Raw genomic sequence first — 23,229 nt, 5'->3', positions numbered from 1 at the left:
ATTTCTTTTCTGTGAATTGCCTGTCCATATCTTTGCCCACTTTTCTGTTGGGTTACTGATACGTTTCCTATTGCTTGGAGAGAGCTTTTACACATAAGGGACTTGACTTCATGTGTCATGTCCCCCCATCCCAGCCCAGTTTGTTGTTTTTTGTTTGTCATGTGGTTTTTTTCTTCCTGCAGAAATTTAACATTTTCATGCAGTCATATTTATCTATCACTCATTTTCTTTCTGACTTCTGTTTTCTGTATCTGGTTGGTATCTTTTGTATTTTTGCCATGCTTAGAAAGGTTTGTTCCACTCTTGAGATGACTTACGAAAGATATTGATTGAAGATTTTTTCTGGTTTGGGTTTTTTCTGGTTTGGGTTTTTTTGGCCTTTGATCCTTCCAAAAGTGTGTCCTGGAAGCTGTGTGAAAAGGTTTGGATTTATGTTTTCCAAGATCCAGCCACACCGTCTGTTCAATAAACAGCTTTGTACAGTGGGTTTGAAACACCACCTTTATCATGCCAAACTCCCTTATGTGCTGGCACCTAGCTCTGCAGTCTCAGTTCTGTTCCTGTATCTGTCTGCCTATTCCTGCTCCAGCCAGATTCTTTTACGGGCCAGTAAACGGAGACCCAGAGCCGCTGGTAGAAGTCTGGAAAGGACAGGGAGTCCAGGATGGAAGCCAGGCTCCAGGAACTGATCCATGAGCAGCTGCTGGGTGCTAGGTAACCAGACGGGGCGCAGACGCCCTGCCTGCTCCACGAAGTCAGAAGAGAGAGTTTTATAGGGCTCTATAAAACTCTCAGACGCCACATGGAAACTCCAGATGGGCTCTAAGGACTAAGGGACAGGGAAGGGAAGGAGCTCTAAGTCCCCGAGGACATTGCTGACCACCCAGACCTGGGGGTCCTGGAGGGCTGCCTTCCAGCGGGTCCAGGGGCAGGGCCACCACGGTGACAAACGTACAGGACAGTAGGGAAAAACCAGGTGAGTGTGGGTGGACCCCAGGGTAAACTTCCCCTTTCCCTCCTCAAAGCATGTGTTCCAGCAAAGGTAATCTGCTGCCTAGGGAAAAAAATGTGTCCTTTTTTTGTGTGGAAACAGGGTATTCTGAACTCATTTCCCAAGCTGCAGGGATGGGTGGATGGCGCCTCTCACATCCTTAGTCCTTCAGCTCCAGGGCGCACTGCTGACTTCTCTTCTTTTAATGTCACAACTTTTTGGTAACTTTTAATTTTATCTATATATATATATTTGGCCACACCACCTGCCTTTTGGGGTCTTAGTTACCTGATCAGGGATTGAACCTGAGCCCCGGCAGTGAAAGCACTGAGTCCTTACCACTGGACAACCAGGGAATTCCGTAATTTTATCATTTTTAAAGTTGCAAGAATAGTACAAGGAATAGTCACGTACCCTTTATTCAGATATTCTATTTACTTTTTGCCTATTTCTGTTATCATTCTCACTCTCTCTCTTCCTTTCTCTCTCTCCAGACACACACACATATACCCACATATATATGTATGCATATTTTTTATCTGAGCCATTTACTGAGATTGTATTGAGGTATAGTTGATTTACAATATTATATAACTTTCCGGTGTACAACATAGTGATTCACAATTTTTAAGGATTATACTCCATTTATAGTTGTTATAAAATATTGTCTATATTCCCTGTGCTATACAATATATCCTTGTAGCTTATTTGTTTTGTACATAATAGTTTATACCTCTTAATCTCCTGCCCCTATCTTGCCCCTCCCAACTTCCTTCTCCCCACTGGTAACCACTAGTTTGTTCTCTAGATCTGTGAGTCTGTTTCTTTTTTGTTATATTCACTAATTTGTTTTACTGTTTAGATTCCACAGATAAGTGATAACACACAGTATTTGTCTTCCTCTGACTCATTTCACTTATGCCCTCCAAGTCCATCTATGTTGCTGAAAATGGCAAATTTTCATTCTTTTTTTATAGCTGAGTAGTATTCCATTCTGTCTATATGTATGTGTGTGTATATATATCACATCTTCTTTATCCAGTTATCTGTTGTTGGACACAGGTTGCTTCCATATCTTGGCAATTGTAAATAATGCTGTTGTGAACATTGAGGTGCATGTATCTTTTCAAATTAATGTTTTCATTTTCTTCAGGTATATACCCAGGAGTGGAATTGCTGGGTCATATGGTAGTTCTATTTTCAGTTTTTTGAGGAACCTCCATACTGTTTTCCACAGTCGCTGTACCAATTCACATTCCCACCAACAGTGTAGGAGGATTCCCTTTTCTCCACATCCTTGCCAACATTTGTTTGTGGTCTTTTTGATGATAGCCATTCTGACAGGTGTGAGGTGATACCTCATTGTGGTTTTGATTTGCATTTCCCTGATGATTAGTGATGTTGAGCATCTTTTCATGTTGGCCCTCTGTATATCTTCTCTGGAAAAATGTCTATTCAGTTCTTCTGCGCATTTTTTAATAGGCTTGTTTGTCTTTATGATGTTGAGTTGTATGAGCTGTTTATATATTTTGGATATTAACCCCTTACTGATCATATCATTTGCAAATATTTTCTCCCATTCAGTAGGTCGTCTTTTCATTTTGTTGATGGTTTTCTTTGCTGTGCAAAAGCTTTTAAATGTAATTAGGTCCCATTAGGGTTTTTTTGCCTCATTACATTCTTATCCTAAAAGATCCAAAGAATCCAGATAAAGCCAAAAAGACCCCCTCCTCATGTTCCCAATGCCACTTCCCTCCCCAGAGGGCAGCAGAGGTGTTAGGTGTGGAGCCTCCCCAAACTTTTTCTCTGCATTCACACACTCGTGTGCACACATAGAAACATGTCATTTTGTGAGTATGAGGTAATGTTGTTGAGATGATACTATATTGTATCGCTGAGCATCTTGCTCTTTGTCAGGTAATAGTACGTCTTGGAGATATCCCCAGTTATAAACACAGACCTCTTTCTAATGATGGTCGGCTGCTCAGATGTACTTACTCCCTACTGATGCATATTTAGGCTATTACCTATTTTCGCTATAATCAATCATTCTTGAACTGCTAGCTATTCAGAGTGGGCGAGAGAGGGGTGTGGTGGATGGTGGGTGGACCCAGCTGGCTCCTTGGGAACTAACTGCACACACACCCCTGTGTGTGGGGGGGAGTGGCAGAGGAAGCATGTCCTACCTGTGGATGTCACTGTCCTGTCAGTCAAGGTGTTAGCCCCAAGGATAAAATCCCACGGCCTTTCCGGGACGAATCCAGGCGTCAGGTGGAGCCCAGGACAGAGTAGACAAAGGAGTGAAACAAAAACACAGAACAAAAACTGGTTTGGGGAGCTCTTCCTCTTCATTTTGGTTGGGAGTTGTCACTTTTGTTTCACCCTCTCAGCAGACTGGGGGCCAGAGTCTGGGTATCACACATGGCGTGGACCTGGGCCAGACCTTCCCTGGAACCCACTCGATCCAGGCCAGGGGCAGGCCATGGAGATTTGTACTCGTGTTCAGAGCAGTGAGGGGAATGGACCCTGGCCGGGGTGGGTGGACAAACAGAGGCACCGCTGGGCACAGGGAAAGCTGAGGCCGGCAAGAATGGGAAGCAGTCGAGCCCTTGGGAGAAGTTTCACAAGTCGGGGTGCATGCTGGCGGCGGGGGTTCAGGTGTCATCAGGACTCCTGGAAGATTGTTTTCAAAATAATCTGCAGCAGAAGGGAAAGATAAAAAAGCTCCAGAGTTGGAGAGGCTCTTGTGAGGATCTCTTGGGAAGAATTTGATTAAAGAAACAGGCTACATTTTCGATCACAGAAACGTAATTTAAATGAGTCCTTTCCCATCTCTCACTTGAAATGTCGCCCACTCATTGCCCATTTTTGTATGACCCATGAGCTAAGAATGGCTTTACATTTTTAAACAGTTGGAAAAAAAATCAAAAAAATATTTTTGTGACATGTAAAAATTCCATAAAATTCAAATTTCTGCATCCATAAGTACAGTTTTACTGGAGCAAAGCCACATTTATTCACCTATGAATTGTTTCTGGCGGCTTTTGAACAAAAATGGCAGAGTTGGGTAGTTTTGTCACAGACCATATGGCCCTCCAAATCGAAAATATTTATTAGGTTTCTTTAAGAGATGTCATTTATTGGGTGCTTGTTTTTCCCCAGTTAAAAAAAAGTAATACACGTTCATGGTAGAAAATGTGGAAACTGATTTTTAAAATGCATTGTAACACCACTGGTAAACGGTTTTTTCGGATGCATATATATGCCTCTAAGGGTCTAGCTATCTATGTATCATAAAACTAGGAAGATACTAGGCCAGTTAATTTTTGTGTTTTTGCTCTTACCTCTGAAGCAATTTGACATGTCCTAACTAATTTTCACAAACTTCACTGTTACCTGATTATATCATAATTTAACCTCATTAGACATTTAGGTTATTTCCAAGTTTAGAACATTAACAAAGCTACAGAGACCATCTTTCTGTGTTTCTCTGATTATCCTGAAGACAAATTCCAAGCAGCAGAATTACTGGGTCAGTGGATTTGGGTCCATATTGCCAGGCTGCACTCCTGAAACACCAGGCCAACATGTGCTCCCACCCACAGGATGGGGTGGGGGAGGCCCCCTTCACTGTGTCTTCACCAGCGCTGGGCACTATTATAACTAGAACATTTCCTGTGAGAGGTGGGAAAGGACTCATTTTCAGTTACATTTCTTTCTTTCTGTTTTTTTAAAGATTTTTTGGATGTGGACCACTTTTAAAGTCTTTATTGAATCTGTTACAATATTGCTTCTGTTTTATGTTTTGGTTTTTTGGCCGCGAGGCATGTGGGATCTTAGCTCCCTGACCAGGAATTGAACCTGCACCCCCTATATTGGAAGGCGAAGTCTTAACCACTGGACCGCCAGGGAAGTCCCATTTCAGTAACATTCCTATGATCACTAATGCAGCTTACTTTTCCCCCATGTTTACCGGCCGTTTATATTTCTTTTTGAATTATCACTTATTTTTTGCCCATTTTTTCTATTTATTTCTGTTCTTAAAGAGAAATAAGACCTGCTCTTATTAAGTGGCACAAACTACTGATACTATGTATAAAATAAATAAGCTACAAGGTTATATTGTACAGCACAGGGAATATAGCCAATATTTTATAATAACTTTAAATGGAGTATAGGCTATATAAAAATATTAAATCACTATGTTACACACCTGAAACTAATATTGTAAATCAACTAAATTTCAATTTAAAAAAAGAACCGTTCTTATTGATTTGAAAGTGCTCTTTGTGTGGTAAGGATATTAACTATGTGAATTAAAACTGAATGCTATAAAAGCCTTATGGAGGGACTTCCCTGGTGGCACAGTGGTGAAGAATCCGCCTGCCAATGAAGGGGACATGGGTTCAAGCCCTGGTCCAGGAAGATCCCACATGCCGTGGAGCAACTAAACCCGTGAGCCACAACTACTGAGCCTGCTCTAGAGCCTGTGAGACACAACTAATGAGCCTGCATGCCACAACTACTGAAGCCAGCGTGCTACAACTACTGACCAGCGTGCTTAGGGCCCATGCTCCACAACAAGAGAAGCTGCCGCAATTAGAAGCCCGTGCACTGCGACGAAGACCCAATGAAGCCAAAAATAAATAAATAAATAATTTTAAAAAATATTTAGAAAAAAAGTCCTATTGAGGGGGCAACTAATTGGGAGTGGGGGGGAGGGGGAATTGTAGGAAGGTGGTAAAAGGTACAAACTTCCAGTTGGAAGATAAATAAGCACTAGGGATGTAATGTACAACATGATAAATTTAATTAACACTGCTCGGGGCTTCCCTGGTGGCGCAGTGGTTGAGGATCTGCCTTCCAATGCAGGGGACACGGGTTTGAGCCCTGGTCTGGGAAGATCCCACATGCCGCGGAGCGACTAGGCCCGTGAGCCACAACTACTGAGCCTGCGCGTCTGGAGCCTGTGCTCCGCAACAAGAAAGGCCACGATAGTGAGAGGCCCGCACACCGCGATGAAGAGTGGCCCCCACTTGCCGCAACTAGAGAAAGCCCTCGCATGGAAATGAAGACCCAACACAGCCAAAAATAAATAAATTAATTAATTAAATTTTTAAAAAAAGCCTTTAAAAAAATAATTAACACTGCTCTATGTTATATATGAAAGTTGTTAAGAGTAAATCCTAAGAATTCTCATCACGAGGGAAAAATACTTTTTTTTCTTTTCTTTTGTATCTGTGAGATGATGGAGGTTCACTAAACCTATTGTGGTTCATTTCATGATGTTTGTAAGTCAAATCATTGTGCTGTACACCTTAAACTTATACAGTGCTGTATGTCAATTATATCTCAATAAAACTGGAGGAAAAAGAAGTAAATATAAAAAAAAAAAAAGTAAAGTTAATCAGGTACCCACTTCCCCAGAAAAAAAAGAAAAAAAGTAGTAACTGTATATTTTCCGGGTCCATGGTAAATATTTTCCCCAATCTAGCCTTTGACTTTTTAAAAATAATTTTTTAAATTGAAGTATAGTCAGGACTTCCCTGGTGGTCCAGTGGTTAAGCCTCCATGCTCCCAAAGCAGGGGGCCCAGGTTCGATCCCTGGTCAGGAAACTAGATCCCACATGCCGCAACTAAGAGCACGCATGCCGCAAGTAAGACCTGGTGCAGCCAATAAATAAGTAAAATTTTTTTAAAATAAATAAATAAATTGAAATATAGTTGATTTACAGTGTTTCAGGTATACAGTAAAGTGATTAAGTTATATATATATATAATATATATATTCTTTTTCAAATTCTTTTCCAATATAGGTTATTACAAGATATCGAATATAGTTCCCTGTGCTATACAGTAGGTCCTTGCTGGTTTTCTATTTCATATATAGTAGTGTGTGTAGGTTAAACCCAAATTCCTAATTTATCCCCCCCGCTTCCCCTTTGGTAACCATAAGTTTGTTTTCTATGTCTGTGAATCTATTTCTGTTTTGTAAATAAGTTCATTTGTATCATTTTTTTCTTTTAATTTGTTTTTTTAATTTAGTTTTTGGCTGCACTGGGTCTTCGTTGCTGCGCACAGGCTTTCTCTAGTTGCGGCGAGCGGGGGCCACTCTTCGTTGTGGTGCGCGGGCTTCTCATTGTGGTGGCTTCTCTTGTTGCGGAGCATGGGCTCTAGGCGCGTGGGCTTCAGTAGCTGTGGCACGCGGGCTCAGTAGTTGTGGCGCACGGGCTTAGTTGCTCCGCACGGGCTTAGCTGCTCCGCGACATGTGGGATCTTCCTGGACTGGGGATCAAACCCCTGTCCCCTGCATTGGCAGGCGGATTCTTAACCACTGCACCACCAGGGAAGTCCCTGTATCATTTTTTAAGATTCCACATATAAGTGATATCATGACATATTTGTCTTTCTCTGTCTGATTTACTTCACTTAGTATGATAATCTCTAGATCCATCCATGTTGCTGCAAATGGCATTATTTCATTCTTTTTTATGGCTGACTAATATATATATATGTATATATATATATACCACATCTTTATCCATTCATCTGTTGATGGGCATTTAGGTTGCTTCTTGGCTATTATAAATAGTGCTGTTATGAACACTGGGGTGCATGTATCTTTTTGAATTATAGTTTTCTCCAGGTATATGCCCAGAAGTAGGATTGCTGGATCATATGGTAACTCTATTTTTAGTTTTTTAAGGACCCTCCATGCTGTTCTACATAGTGGCTGTATCAATTTACATTCGCACCAACAGTGTAGGAAGGTTCCTTTTCATCCTTAGACTTTTAAAAGGATTCTCCACATTAAAATTGTAATAAACATTTACGTGGCCAAATCCATCCCTCCTTTCCCCACGGAGTTGGTGTTGCTTTTATGCTTACACACAAACAGGCTAATACCTTCTCATACCTGCCTGTCCCCATCCACACCACAGCCCCATGCAGATCCCACCTGTGTGCCCAGGACCAGCCTCTGCAGGTCACCTGGGGCTGTTTCAGAGGGAGGTGAAGTACAGGAAGCAAGCGTGGCACTCAATCCCTATCATCAAGTCCCCCAACCTCCTGGACACCAAAGAGCCAGAGAGGTGACTCCCCATGCCCCCTGCCTGGCCACCTCGCCTTATGTGTAGGGGCTACAGCAGGACGCATTCTGTCCACAGTGAAGGGATGCGCCCCACCTGGGTGAGCACGTAGTCCTTCTGGGTTAGGTTCCAAAGGATTTCAAAGTGATCCACGTCGTGGAGCTCTTCAAAGGAGGCTTTCCACCCTCCTCGGCGCAGAGTCTGAGTAGGAGAAACGAGGGGAGAGGAAGCATGAGGCTGCGGGGGGTTGGGGGGAGAGGGGCTCTCGCAGCTGCCTGGCACATACCAGGTGCTAAGTATTTATTGAAGAAATGACTGGTATCGTGGGGTCCGTTTGGGTGAAATAAACAGGAAGATAATAAGACTGCATGACCCTCAACCTCGAGCCAAAAGCAGGGTGCTGGGGGTACCTGATAAAATTCCCTGGACTGTCGGTGGAATTCGGGGCTGTCGTGTTGGCCCACAGTCACCAGGACGCGGCAGGCTGGGTCCACAGGCTGCGCTGGGCTTGTCTTCAGGCGCCACTGGGGGCTGTTCCTTTGAGCGTCCTCCCTGGTGCAGGGAGTAGGTGTGGTCAGGACAGAGAGCAGCGTTTGCTGCACCCCTGGCCCTCCTCGCAGGCTGCAGGCCAGCTGGGGGACGAGGGGACAAGTGACTCACAGGGTTGTGAGGAGGGGGGCGTTCTCAGAGGTGTGCGTGACAGGCTCCAGGTCATAGATCCCACTCACCAGGAAGAAGCCTGTGAAGGTAAAGGACAGTCACAGAGCCAGGCTGCAGGTGGGGCCAGATGGGGCCAGCCCGCCTCCAGGGCCAGTGCGGCAAGACCAGGGTAGGGGGCAGAGAAGAAGCAAAGCAGGCCCTGCTCCCCAGGCTCAAAACCCCGAGGTCAAGCCACTCACAGCTGTTGACATTTCAAGCAGCTGCTACAGACCCTCAGGCCCATCAGGGGACGGTGAACGCTGCCCAGCCAGGCTCAGTCCCCGTGGAAACCTTTGAGGTTGGGCGTGACTCCACGCTTGGTCCAGTTGGCCAGGAGCATCATGGCGGCGAGGTGGGCCCCAGCTGAGTGTCCGCACAGGTAAATTCCCCTTGGGTGGGTCAGAGCAGAGAGCTGGGTTTGCATTCAGTATAACCAAAGCAACAGGCCAGTATCAAGGAGCCCCAATTTGCCCTCTGCTCCAAAGCCAGAGGGGGCAGTTGGGCTGCATCCAAGAAGCTTAATCCACTGTCCTCCCACTCAGTGTGACAAAAGGAAAATCGACAGTGATACCCACTGGTTGCGTGGATACTCTTTCTGGACAAACACGATGCTCTGGGTCACCTGGTCTACCATCTGGTCCAGGGTGCCTGTGCAGAGGGTAGGAGCTACGTCAGGCTCCGCCGGGGGCCCTCTCCCCTCCAAAGCCCACCAGCCCTTGCACCTGCAAGACTACCCTCGTTACCTTTGGGGGCAATGTCATAAGCCACTATCACCACAGCCACTCCCTGTGCTGTCAGTGGGCCGACCATGAAGGCTGACGAGTCTTTACTGCAGAAGGAGACAAAGACATGACAACTGGAGGCCACTTGGTCACTAGGCTGCTTCTGTGGCCTGTCCACCCAGAGCACTGCCCCTCTCTGACCTGGTGCAGTAAGGGAAGAAGGGGGGCTTTGTCCTTACCACATCACATGCTAGCTATGGGACCCTAGAGACTATATTTAACCTCTAAGCCTGATTTCCTCCTCTGTAAAATAGGAACGATTATGTTCTTTCCCTTAGGGTGCTGTTTTTGAGAATTGAAGGAGGTGAGACATGTAGAGAGCTTCACAAAGCAAAGGGTAAAAATGCAATAAATGTAGCATTAAGATGATATGCTTGAAGGGCAGTAGATCCTATAACAGGCAACTCCTTAGTAAGATCCTAGGGAACAACAGTGTCCCTGAAGATCCCAATTCCCCTCTGCTTATCTTAGGATGGCCCGTGGTCCCAGTTTGCCTGGGACTCTCTCTTTTTTTACCACTGAAAGCCCCAGGTCCTGGGAAACCACTCAGTTCTGAGCAAACTGGAATGGTTAGTCACTGTGGTTTTCCATTTGATTAGAGTAGACTGAACAGGCTTTTCACTGGGTATAGTGGATCCAATAGTGTCCCCCCAAAAAACATGTCCAAATCCTAAACCCCAGTACCTGCAAATGTGACCCTATTTGGAATAGGGGCTATGCAAATATAATTCAGAATCTTGAGATGGCATCATCCCAGATTTAGGATGGGCCTTAAATCAAATGACTGGTGACATTGTAAAAGAAAGGAGAGGGAGGATTGAAATACAGACACACAAAGACCATGTGAAGATGAAAGTTGAGGTTGAAGTGATGCGGCCACAAGGCGAGAAAGACCCGGACCCCCCAGAAGCTGCAAGAGATGAGAACGGGTCCTCCCCCAGAGCCTTCGGAGGGAGCGCGGCCCTGCCCACACCTTGATGAATTTCAGACTTCTGACCTCCAGAACTGTGAGGTAAGACATTTCTGTTGTTGGAAGCACCCAAGTTTGTGGTAAGTTGTTGCAGCAGCCCTAGGAAATGAAGAGTCCAGGCAAAGATGAATCTCCCTTTTTCTCCATTCATCCAAATCCCCCAACTCACCTTCCGCTCTGCCAGTATCCTCCATGAAAAAACACAAGGAACGGCAAGGCTGTAGGACAAAACAAAGGGCATGTAGGCCGAGGCAGGGCTCCCAGCTGAGATCCAAGGGGGACCACTAGCCCCCGCTTACCTTCAGACACTGCCTCAGGAAAGTAGATGTCCAGTTTCTCCCCTTCGCCGTCTCCATAGGGGACATCGAGCAGGTTCCTCCCGGTGGCCTGGGCCCTCTTGGTAGCTGTCTCCAGAAATGGACAAGTCGCTGTCAGCACAACCTCAGGCAGCAGCAACCTCTATTTTATTTCAGGCAGAAACCTTTTTGCCAAAAGTCCCTTTGGGTTGACCAGTTAGCTCCAGCTATCAGTGCTTCCCCAAGTCCTCATGGTAATCGGGGCTGGGGTCTGAAGCATCCCACAGGTGCATAGTTACAAAGAAATCAGACTGGCCCATCCAAGTGGGGGCCAGTACTACCTGTGATATCTGTCTCTGGTGAGCTGGCAGTTCTGATAGGCACCATTTCGACCACTACTTTATTACATGCTTATTATGTGTGTTACACTTGGCTATGTGTTCTGGGAAGTATAAACTTTTCCAAGTATTTGGAAAAATAACCTTCTAGGAACTAAGATATAAAATCACTTGAAATAAATAGATAATAAAACAATATGAATATATAATTGAGTGCCATGATGGGAGAGGTCAGAGGGATGTGAAAATTGGCTAGGACTGGGGTCGGGAGAAAGGAGGAAGTACATTTACGTAATTTACCATAAGTAAATTAAATACCAAAGGCAAAGGCCTAGAGGTGGGATGGGACTCTGTATGTTTATGTTGCAGTAAACAATGTCCCCTCAAGGCCCCACTTCCATCACTGAAACCCAGGAAGCTCAGCTCCCTCCACCACTGGGTGCCAGAGAGTGTAAACTGGTAAGTTCTTCCTGGGGGGCAACTTGGAAATATGTATCAAAGCCCAAGAAGATCATATTCCTTGATGCATAAGTCCTTATCCATACATTTATTATAAGGAAATAATCAGAAATATTCTTAAGGGCTTGTTTTAAAGATGCCCACACTAATGCTATTTATGACAGCAAAACATTGGACACAGCCCAAGTGATCTACAATAGAAAACAGGTAAAGTACATTATGGTATATCCCCTTTCTCTCCTTTATTTTTTATCCCAGGATTCATTAATCCTTCATATATTTTTTACTTGTTTACTGTCTGTCTGTCACCCTAACTAGAACATAAGCTCTGAGAAGACACGGGCTTTGCTTTGCCCACCTCAGGTACACCCAGGACCTGGTACATCATAACCACTTAAAAGAAAATTGTGTAGGGAATTCCCTGGTGGTCCAGTGGTTAGAACTCGCACTTTCACTGCCGAGGGCCTGGGTTCAATCCCTGGTCAGGGAACTAAGATCCCGCAAGCCGTGTGGTGCAGCCAAAAAAAAAGAAAACTGTGATGCTCTGTGGTGACCTAAATGGGAAGGAAATCCAAAAAAGAGGGGATACATGTATACATATAGCTGATTCACTTTGCTGTACAGCAGAAACTCACACAACATTGTAAAGCAACTATACTCCAATAAAAATTAATCTTAAAAAAGAAAAGTGTGTAAAAAAAAAAGAAAGAAAAAGAAAATTATGTAATGAATAAATATTTCAGTAAGTAGTGTTGGGTCAATTGAATATCTGAAAGAAGAAAAAAAAAGTTTCTTGATCCCTACCTCACACCACACCAGATCAATTCCAGATGGACCACAGCTTTAAATGTGAAAGCGAAGACAATAAAGCTTTTAGAAAAGAAAATAGGAAATCCTAATGACCTTGGACTAGGCAAGGATTACATAAACAGGACCCAAAATGCATTAATCAAAAAGGAAATACTGGAGGGAGAGTATTTTGCCATGTAAAGAGCGAAAGCAGGTTACACAAATACCCTACAGCACGAACACTGCAATCTTTCTGATACTGAAGATTGGTGGGAAGAGACCTTCAGCTTGGGATCCATGTCCCTGGAAGCCTCCAGATCCCCAACCTCGGTGGCCACGGTCCCCCCGCCCACAGGCCCCTTCCCAAAAATACCCATCAGGGCTCCCTTGGGTTGGGTGATTCTGCAATTCCAGAAAGGGCAAACTAGGTAGATGAAGATAGTTTGCATAGATTGTGTTTATGCAAGTGTGAATAAACTGTTAAAATGGGCCGCCCCCATTTCTGCTGGACCCCTCAAGGCCAAGAGAAATAAAAATGATGGCAGATGCCAAGTTTACCACGTGCCAAAAGCAGGGACCAGGCTGCCTCTGCAGGACAGGTGAGGTGGCCGAAAAACCAATTTTGCCATCACCAACACCCCACCCTTGAGTGAGGGAACAAGGCCAGGGGGAGGCTTCTTGGGAGAGGGACGAGGCTGTGTTCTGTGGGTTCCCACTCCCTCTCCCATGGAGGGGTGGAAGGGGGCTTCCCATCTCCTAAAGCTTCAAGTGACCAACTGCTCAGAGCCTGATGTGTGACTCCTACAAGGATCAGACCCAAACAGGCTTCACCTGCCGCCAGGTGCCACGCTGGGTGCAGACCACTCTGCAGGACACACTTAACTGAATCAATCCATTATTAAATAGGTACGTTTTACTTGATTAGAACCAGGAGATTCTGTTAAGCAAATCAAATGCATTGCATTTGCGATTATAACTTGAAGTGCTTTTTTCAGAATTTCATCACATCATGTAAGTTGCATTGAAAAGTTGACGGGAATTTAATCTGTGAAAGTTATGAGCTATCTGAGCATTAACTTAAAAAATAAATGAAATGCCATTCATTTTTCTTTTGAAGAAATAATATGTTTATATGGTTAAAAAAATATACAACAGGCATTTGCATGAAATAACCCTGCCAAGGTGACTGTTATTATTAATACGGATATGGACTCTCTCTCCCTTTAATCCAAAGGGCAGCGTATGAAATACATTTCTGCCCTGCCTGTTTCACTTCATATTTCTTGGAGAGCTTTCCCAATCGGTACATAGACAGCTTCCTCGTTCTTTTCTTTTTTTCATAAACAGTTAACTTGCTATTCCATCCTATGGCTGCACCTTAATTTATTTAACTAGTAGTGACAGTTTTTAGGCCAAACAAACCACATCTGATCACCAGTAAATACTCCTGGCTCCCTCTCTGCTTATCCTGAATCCTGAGTCTTCTCCCCACCCCTACTGAGACCACCCTGGATCCCCTTCACTACTCCCTTGGAAGCAGGGACAGTCCCTCTCCACTCCCCTGCTTTCACCAGGACTCCCTCCAGCCACACGTGTGCGCCGGGTATAACAAGCATCACATCCTGTTGATCTGAGGCGCAAATTCAATCTGAGCCTCCTGTCTTAGTTGCTGAGGCTGCCTTAACGAAATGCCATACAGTGGGGGGGCTTCGACGACAGACATTTATTTCGCCCAGTTCTGGACACTGGAAGGCAGGGTCAAGGTGCCAGCTGGGGTGATGTCTGGTGAGGTCCCTCCCCGGGGGTGGCAGATGACCTTCTCGCTGTGCGCTCTCGTGGCCTCTTTGTGCTTGGGAGGAGCTCTCCCCCTCTCTAGGGAGAGAAACCCTCTGTGTCTCTTCTAATAATCCTACCGGATCAGGACCCCATCCTTACGACCTCATTTAACCTTCATTACTTCCTTAGAGGCCCCATCTCTAAACACAGCTACAGTAGGGGTTAGGGCTTCTACATGTGAATTTTGGGGAGACACAAAATTCAGTCCATAACAGCCCCCACACTCCCCCCAAAGGCCCTGGAGCTCCCCTGCTCTCCTTCTCTGAGGGATTTGCCAACCACCCTCCCACCAGCACTGTGTGAAGGTGTTTGTTCCCGACAAGCTTGTCAACACAGCAGGCTCAGCAAAGGGGAGCAATTTAATTAACGCAAGGGTCCTGGAAGTGTACGTGGACCAACAAGATTTATGCTGTGCCAAAACTAAGAAAAAGATGATGCAAATTTTATGCCCTAAGCTGAAGAGCAATTAAAACCAAGCAGCTATCGATATTCGTTATCATGCATAAAAAAGTCTTCCTCCAGTATTAAAAAACCCAACCGACCCTGAGCCAGAGAAACTGCCTCTCTTCAGGAGGTGGCGTGACGGTGATGGCGGGCAGCTGGCTGCGAGGACAGAGAATGGGGGGACCCACTGCCTCCTCCAGAGCGTGAATCCCGCCAGCCCTCCAGGCGCTGCACCTACAGGCAGCGCAGGAGGGCTTCAACAAGACACCTCAGCATAAACCCTATTACAAACTTCCTTTTTTGAAAAAGCAAAACTTCGGTTTCTATTAGTCACCGTTCAAAGTGTCACAGCTCTTACAGAGAGAAACTCCAGGTCCCTGGACCCAACTGAGCGTTGTGTTAGAGCAATTAGGGGGAGCAGGGGCCAGAGTCCCTAGAGACTAATGCAGGCGTGGGGTGGGGAGACCCATCAGACAGTCACGGAAAGCTGAAGACAAGGGTTCATCAAGTCTGTGGCAGCAATTTAAGAGGAGGCTGGGGCCCATCAGCCTCCATCTAGTTTCAGAACTATTCTCCCCCAGTCTTTTAATTCATTTAGCAAACAAATACTTATATAAGCAGCAGCCTGTGCCCATTTTGGAATATCATAGTGACAAAATAATAAAAAAAATCCAAATCACATGTGGCTTACCCCTTAGTGTGGGGGACAAGCAGTTACAGAAAGATGTCAGGTGGTAACATGTGCTATAAAAATGAGCCAGAATCTGAAAAGGCTACATAGTTTATGATTCCAACTCTAGGACATTCTGGAAAAGGTAAAACCATGGAAACAGTGAAAAGATCAGTGGCTCCTAGGGAGTGGGCGGGGAGGGGGGCAGGGATGAATATGTAGAATATGGGATGTTTAGAGCAGTGAACACAAATGGGGAGGGAGGGTCTGCCAGAACCGGTGGACAAGCTGGAGAAGCTGGGGGAGGTCAGTGGGGTGGGGTTCTGGGGCTCAGTCACAGTGAGTTCGTAGCCAAATCTGTGACAACCAAAGTCAGAGAAAAACCAAGTTTCCCAGGAGGAGGGAGTGGAAACCAGCAGAGTGGCACAGGCTGAAGAAGTGGAGAGGGGAGGGGTCAGGAGAGAAGACAAAGGCTCCCCCTTCTTCCCAGCACCTAGCACAGTGCCCCGTGCCCCCGGGGCATGAGGATTTGCAGATGGACAGACAGAGAGAAGAGGTAGTGCTGCGAAAGATTAAAAATAATTTATTGAGGTGAAACTCACATAACAAAATTAACCATTTTAGGGACTTCCCTGGTAGCGCAGTGGTTAAGAATCCGCCTGCCAATGCAGGGGACACAGGTTCTATCCCTGGTCCAGGAAGATCCCACATGCCATGGAGCAACTAAGCCCGTGCGCCACAACTACTTAGCCTGCGCTCTAGAGCCCGCGAGCCACAACTACTGAGCCCGTGTGCCACAACTGCTGAAGCCTGCGCGCCTGGAGCCTGTGTTCCACAACAAGAGAAGCCACCACAATGAGAAGCCCGCGCACCGCCACGAGGAGTAGCCCCCGCTCGCCACAACTAGAGAAAGACTGTGCAGCAACAAAGACCCAACACAGCCAAAAATAAATAAACAAATTTTTAAAAATTAACCATTTTAAAGTGAACAATTCAGTGGCACTTAGCACATTCACAATGTCATGCAACCATCACCTCTATCTAGTTCCAAAACATTTTCATCACCCCAGAAGAACACCCCCTACCCGTTAAGCAGCGTCTCCCCAAACCCCCCCTTACCCCAGACACTGGCAACCACTAACTGCTTTCTGTTCCTATGGATTTCCCTATTCGGGACGTTTCACGTAAATGTGACCTTCTGTTCCTGGCTTCCTTCACTGAGCATTATGTTTTCAGGGTCCATCCATGTTCTAGTATGTACCAGTATTTCATTACTTTTTAGGGCCAAAAACTATTCCATTGTATGGACATAGCACATTTTGTTTATCCATTCATCTGTGGATGAACATTTCGGCCGTTTCCACCTTTTGGCAACTGTGAGTAATGCTATGAACATGTGTGTACAAGTACTTGTTTGAGAACTTATTTTCAATTCTTTTGGGTTAGAAAGAATTTTTAAAATTGAAGTGTAGTTGACTTACAATAGTATATTAGTTTCAGGTGTACAACTCAGTGATTCAACATTTTATAGATTATATTCCATTTAAAGTTATTACAAAACAATGGCTATATTTCCCTGTGTTATACAATATATCCTGTTGTTTCTCTATTTTATACATAGTATCTCTTCTAGAAATAATTTTTAAGGCTATTCATGCTATTAAAAACAAGATTGCACATTATAAATACAGAAGGCTTTCTCCTAGGAGAAAAAAAGAGAATAGAAGAAACCACATCCCAATGTTAACAATGGGTGACAATTATTGACGGTTTTATTTTCTAAAATCCTTTTCAATCAGCAAATGCTCCTTTTGTAATCAGAAAACAATTGTTGCCTAAAAATAGCCAACCTCAGAGAGTGCAGAGCAGGGCTATTACAATGTGGTCTGTGGACAATGGGTGCCCCACACTGTTTGCTACTGGTCCATGATGAACTAAGTAAAAAGGTGGAGGTAAACATTTGGAATACATGCAGTTTGGTAGAATGGCTGTGTCTACTGAACTTAATAAGAAATTAGGGCTTTCAAACAAAAACTTGTGCATGAATGTTCACAACAGCACTTTTCACAATCGCCAAAAGGTGGAAACAACCCAAATGTCCATCAACGGATGAATGGATAAACAAAACGTGGTCCACCCATACAATGGAAAATTATTCATCCATAAAAAGGAATGAAGCACTGACTTGCTACAACATGGATGGACCTTGGAAACATTATGCTAAGGGAAAGCCACCAGACACAAAAGACCACATCTTTTAGGATTCCATTTATATGAAACGTCCAGAATAGGAAAATCCATAGAGACAGAAAGCAGTCAGTGGTTGCCAGGGGGTTGCTTAACGGGTAGGGGCTTTCCTTCTGGGGTGATGAAAATGTGTTGGAACCAGATAGAGGAGATGTTTGTACAACATCGTTAATGTACTAAATGCTGCTGAATTGTACACTTTACAATGGTTAAAGTGGTACATTTTATGTTATGTGTATTTTATCACAGTAAAACAAAATTGGGGCCTGTATTTTGTGTGCTTTTGTTTTCTTCCCTTGGTTTTTCTGATGGAGAGGAAAAAGCACAATCCCAGCCTTGAAAGGCAGGAGGGGACCTCAGAGAGGCTCTCAGTCTCAGGGGCTGTCAATCACGAGGCCCCACCCACCTCGCCGGTGATTGGTGCTCCTGGGGCGAGCCGTGGTTTGGGGGAATGGGAGTTTGGAACTGTGCCCCAAGCCGGGTTATACATATACATCCTTTAGCTTCTTGTACAATGTGTTTTTACTGAGTCTTGTTAATCAGATTTAATAGCTACTGGTAGAGGAAACAGTTCTTCAAACCTCCCTCTGCCCGTGCTCACGCAGCTGTCCCCAGGTGCCCAGCCTGAGAGAGGCCAGGCCTTGGTGGAGGATAAAAGTGACCTACTCATTGGAAGAGGGCAGTCCCCACTGCAAGTTACAGGTCGACGCTGTTAGAATGAATATAGATCAAAAGAAAAACAATTTCATTCTCCGTAGTGCAAAAAAGGAAAAGAGAGTTTACCTTCCTCCCTTTTCTTAGAGCATTTATTTTTAGGAGACCTCATCAAATATCCTTTCTCTACCCCTTTGGGAATGTGTGTAAATATTTTATCTATCTATGTATCTATCTATGTATCTATCTATCGCTGCACGGCTTGTGGGATCTTAGTTCCCATACCAGGGACTGAACCCCGGCCCTCCGCGTGGAGTCCTAACCACTGGACTGCCAGGGAATTCCCCATATGTAAATATTTTTTAAAGCTGAAAGAGTCTCTTGCCAGTTTTACAACCTAGGAACGTTCTTCTCAAAGATCTGGGAGCTCTCCCTTTGAAATATAATTATCGAGCAAGATACCCCATGGGAGGGCAGGACCCTAACTTCTGCAGGCACCTGGCTCCAATTTGCAAAACCACCTCTTGCCTTAAGGATATGGGAATTTCTTGTCTTCCTCTGGATAAAGGCAATTTGCAAACACAGATGGCCACCCTTATGGAATTAGGACGGATTAGTGCAGTAGATAGTGCCCTCAGGTCCTCTTGCTTGAACACAGGTATGCTGATTTTGAGAACAGGCATGCTCTAGGGATATAAGCCCGGCTGTATAAAAGGGTGAGGTTTCTTTCTGGTTTTGCAATCTCCTTACTCAATTAAAAATCATGTTTTCTTTCTCTTCTACCTTTGTGGAGAGGTTTTCTGGGTTGGCGGGGGATTCCACTGTTCATTTTTTCCGCTTTACATTCCTTCGCCATCTCCTGGGAGTTTGACTCCAAGGAGGCAATCTGCAAGTCCAGAAGTCTGGAGAACTCCACCAAGAGAGGCAGCTGGCGGGCACCCACCAACTCCACCTGCCTGTCATCACCCCTTTTCAGCCTGCTCCCCTCTTACCTGGAAGCTCAGCTCTGGGAAGTGGTGGCTGTCCCTAGCCACGTGTGCTTGGGTGAGTTATTTAACCTCATCATGCAGGACTAGGATGGGGTGAGTGAGACACTTACCTCAGGCACAGCATGGGGCGGGGCACCAAAGACTCAGTAATGAGGATCGTTACGGGCTGAAGGCTTGTGCCTCCCAAAAATTCATACCCTAATGTGATGGTGACTTTGGGAGGTAATTAGGTTTAGTTGAGGTCATGAGGGTGGAGCCCTTGTGATGAGATTAGTGGCCTTATAAGAAGAGGAAGAGCAAGCGTTTCTTTCTCTCTCTTTCTGCCATGTGAGGATGCAGGGGAAAGGGGTCTATCTGCAAGCCAGGAAGAGTACCCTCACCAAGGAACCAAATCACTTGGCACCTTTTTTTTTCTTTTTTTTTTTCAGTTGGCACGTTGATCTTGGACTTCTCAGCCTCCAGAACTGGGAGAAAGAGATTCCTATTGTTTAAACCACCCAGTCTATGGCATTTTGTTATGGCAGCCTGAGCTGACCAATACAAAGATAATATTTAAGTGCAAGATTTTTAAAAATCAAAATTAATGCCGAAAAGTCCATGATGAAAGAAATATCAACATTTCCAATAGAGACAGCCTCCAACCCTGCACATGCATGGCTCTGCCCACTCGCCTGGCTCTAATGACCCCTGTTGTCTTACCTTCTTCACCAATGAAATGGGGCAGATGTACCTGCAGCACCTCTGGGCCAGCTGGAGCATCGTAAATAGGAAGGGAGGTAGGATGTGAATGTAAGGCTGTCCATAGGGCTTCTCAGGAGGGATTGCTAAAGACAGTCTCTGAGGGCAACAGCCTCAGAGTCTCTTCTTAGCCCTTGCTTCTTATGAGAGACTCCCTTTCTCTACAGGGTCAGCTCTTTTCTCCCTCAAGACAATTCTGATAGACAAACAGGTTTTCTACCAGTTCATGTAGGTTTCTCTGCACACTCAAATATATACAGTATATAGAGACATATTTGGTGCAGAGCTAGGCACAGTAGGGGACTCTGAAGTGCCCAGGACACAGCTCCACCCCCTATCAGGACAGGGAGGGCGCTGAAATGTGCTGGAATAAACCCCCACTAGCCTGTCCCTCCAGCTGGGTTATCTTAGTGTACAGAACCACCAACCCCGGGAGCTCCAGTCAGCCTGCTGAAACAAAGCTCATTTGCCAACATCCAGTTTTCCGACTTGGAGGAGAGGCTGGCTGATCCCTCGCCCACACATCCCCCGGGGAGCCCGCCTGCCCGACCCAGCTCAAAAGGTGGCAGCACAACACTCTAGAGACCCAGGGCTGGGATGGGAATTAACCTTGAGACGTCACTAGCTTACAGATTCCCAAGCCCTGATTTCTCTAAAGAAAAAAAAAAAAAAGACTTCTTCGCTTTTTGTAGATAGCAACAACATCCCACATTCAGCAGCCACATTCCTTTTTTCACTCCACTTCCCTGGGCCACTGTGGCCTTAGGGCCTGGGCATAGTTGGCAGGTTGGCTGAGTAGGAGGGGAGGTGGAGCAGGGTCACTGCCCCTGCCCTGCCTCTGGCAGCCCTGCAGCAAGGGCTCCTGGGCGCCTGGCCCCGAGCAGGTGAGGTGCCTGGACTTTGGGAACTGTCCCGAGAGGCGGGGGCTGGGAGGCTCCTCCTCCCCGCCCCGGCATCCTGAAACACTGCCACATGCTAAAGTCCACCCGAAGCGGCCACAGAGAGATCCCCCCGTACCCTCGTTTCCTATCTGTGAGTAGGTCCTCAAGGCCTCCTCTGCTCCCAGTCGGACGACCCATCTGCTGGGGGAGTACTGATTCTCCAGCTCCTACGGGACACAGACACGAAGTTCCATAAGACCTTTGACCTCCGCGCAGACTGTGCTCCCGCCCCTCTGCGTGCCTGGATGCTCCTCTGGGCCTGGAGAAGCCCCTTCCCTGATATCTCGGGCGCTCATAGATGCCCTTAGCTTCCTTCAAGCCCCTCCAGTCTCCAGCCTGGCAACCCACTCCCCACTCTCCCCCCACTAACTAATTAGGTGTTTCAGATACGACATTGCAGATGCTGCCAGATCCATGGTCTAGAGCAATGGCCATGCCTTTAACCAGCGGTACAGCCTTACAGGGAAATGAGGTCCCATAGATCTGTCCCAGTTAATGCCATCATGGGTACCACTTCTACAGCAGCTAAGACCACAGGAAGCCAGGGAGCTGGGGTGGCCACTGCAGAGAAAGTGATGTAGAGCTGATCTTCCCTGAAAAGGTATGATTCTGACTGCAGGTGGACGCAGCACAATCAATGAAACAGAGGTGAAGAGGAAGGAATCAAAGGTCAGTTTGGATATGTTGACCAGCCAGATTGCTGAAACACAGAGGTGAGGCTGGGAAGCGGGGGCTGGGGGGTGGAGGGTCTTGAATGCCAAGCTAAGATGTTCAGACTTAACGCAGAAAGTAATAAGGAACCAGGTTTTGGAGAAAGGGCTCAGAGGCAAAACAACAACAACAAAAAAAACAGGTGAAGGCTGGACTGGAAAATTTGAAGACAGGTGGCCTCATGGAAAGGTCTTGGGCTCTGGAATCAGATGGGCTGAGTGCCATCCAAGCTCCATCACTTGCAGGTTCTTTTACCCTGGGCAACTTACTTACAGTCAGTTCCCTCATCTGTATAATGGGCAAAACAATAGTACTTTACTTCATTCACATGACTTATAGTTTTCAGCCTTGTGAGGCTGTATATCTTGTGAGGCTGAAAGCTATAAGGCATGTAAATGAAGTCAAGCTAACCACTCAAACGTGGGGTTCCCCCTCTTCCCATTGAACAGGGTTCTTGGCCAGGGGTCTTTGGATCTGTACAATCTATGCCCGTCGGATGTTTGCAGTCATACCTCGCACACTCTGTGACTGCTATCATCATCATCTTTTATTATTGCTATTATTTATAATAATGATAATGCAATGGGTTTCTGAAAGTGTTCTGGTATTATAGGGGTGTGTGTGTGTGTGTCTATGTGTGAGACAGAGAGAGAGAGAGAGAGAGACAGACAGACAGAGAGAGAGAGACCGAAAGAGAGAGGTTAGGATTTCTTGGGGGCAGTATCTGTAACTGTCACCACATTCTTAGATGCGTCCGTGACCAGAGAAAGAACCACTACCTGAAATGTAGGAAAACTAGTTAGGAAATTATAACTGAATGATAAGCATAACAAATGCTTTGCATATGTCGTTTCTAACCCTGATAACCATCCCGCAGTAAATACCAGCCCTCTGGTATTTACCCCTTCAGGTCTGACACATCTTCCACACATTGCACAACCTCAGATTAGGGTCCGGAACTTCGGCCCCAACCTCATCCCGGTTTATGGATATTAACATAGCCAGGGCTGGACTTCCCTGGCGGTCCAGTGGTTAGGAATCCGCGTTTCCACTGCAGGGGCACGGGTTCGATCCATGGTCAGGGAACTAAGATCCCGCATGCCGCGCAGTGCGGCCAAAAAAAAAAAAAAAAAAAAAAAGTAAAAAAACATAGTCAGGGCTTCCATTTCCTCTACCCTTAAAATCAGGCTAGCAAAAGCCTACCTGTGGCGAGAAGTAAAATATCAATAAATCACAGTGCTAAAGCTTTTGGGAGCTGGCACACAGTAGGCTATCAACGGCGCCCACAGAAGTGGTTCTAAACTTTTCTCTCAACCCCCATCTCATCTCTGAACCACACTCCTCAGCCCCAGCCTCTCCCAGTGATCCGCCTACCTCTTTAGACATCCTCTTCCAGGGAGCCTCACACTTGGGACCTCCACCCAAGCCGTCCATCCCGCTGTGTACGAGCCAACAGGCGCCCGGGCCGCCTTTTTATGCCAGGAGGGCGGGACTCTGGTCAGGCCCCGCCCCTGGGAGCCGCGCCCACCGCCCTGGTGAGCTGAACCTGCTGCGCGCGTTCCCGGTCCCTCCCACGAGGGGGCGGGC

General features: G+C 45.9%; 1 protein-coding gene across 4 annotated transcripts; it reads right to left on the bottom strand.

The window, feature by feature from the left end:
- Positions 1–3,317: 3,317 nt before the first annotated feature.
- On the bottom strand, positions 3,318–23,229 carry AFMID (arylformamidase). 4 transcript variants are annotated; one of them, XM_082443032.1, is made up of 11 exons: positions 23,017–23,229; positions 21,008–21,098; positions 10,830–10,934; positions 10,700–10,748; positions 9,522–9,607; positions 9,354–9,426; positions 9,070–9,167; positions 8,740–8,818; positions 8,490–8,631; positions 8,176–8,280; positions 3,318–3,688 (listed from the first exon to the last, which is right to left on the bottom strand). In XM_082443032.1, the coding sequence occupies exons 1-11, from the start codon at positions 23,074–23,076 to the stop codon at positions 3,656–3,658; spliced, it is 921 nt and encodes a 306-aa protein (XP_082299158.1). In that variant the 5' UTR covers positions 23,077–23,229; the 3' UTR covers positions 3,318–3,655. The 4 variants fall into 4 exon arrangements, with proteins under 4 accessions (XP_082299158.1, XP_082299160.1, XP_082299161.1 ...); XM_082443033.1 differs by lacking the exon at positions 3,318–3,688 and adding an exon at positions 7,005–7,298; XM_082443034.1 differs by lacking the exon at positions 21,008–21,098 and having other exon boundaries at positions 10,830–10,938.

The sequence above is a fragment of the Balaenoptera physalus genome (assembly GCF_965194825.1).
Source record: "Balaenoptera physalus genome assembly, chromosome: 20".
In the NCBI taxonomy this organism is placed as follows: Eukaryota; Metazoa; Chordata; class Mammalia; order Artiodactyla; family Balaenopteridae; genus Balaenoptera; species Balaenoptera physalus.
The sequence above is the reverse complement of the archived record's forward strand: the minus strand, read 5'-3'. Positions and strand labels throughout refer to the sequence as shown.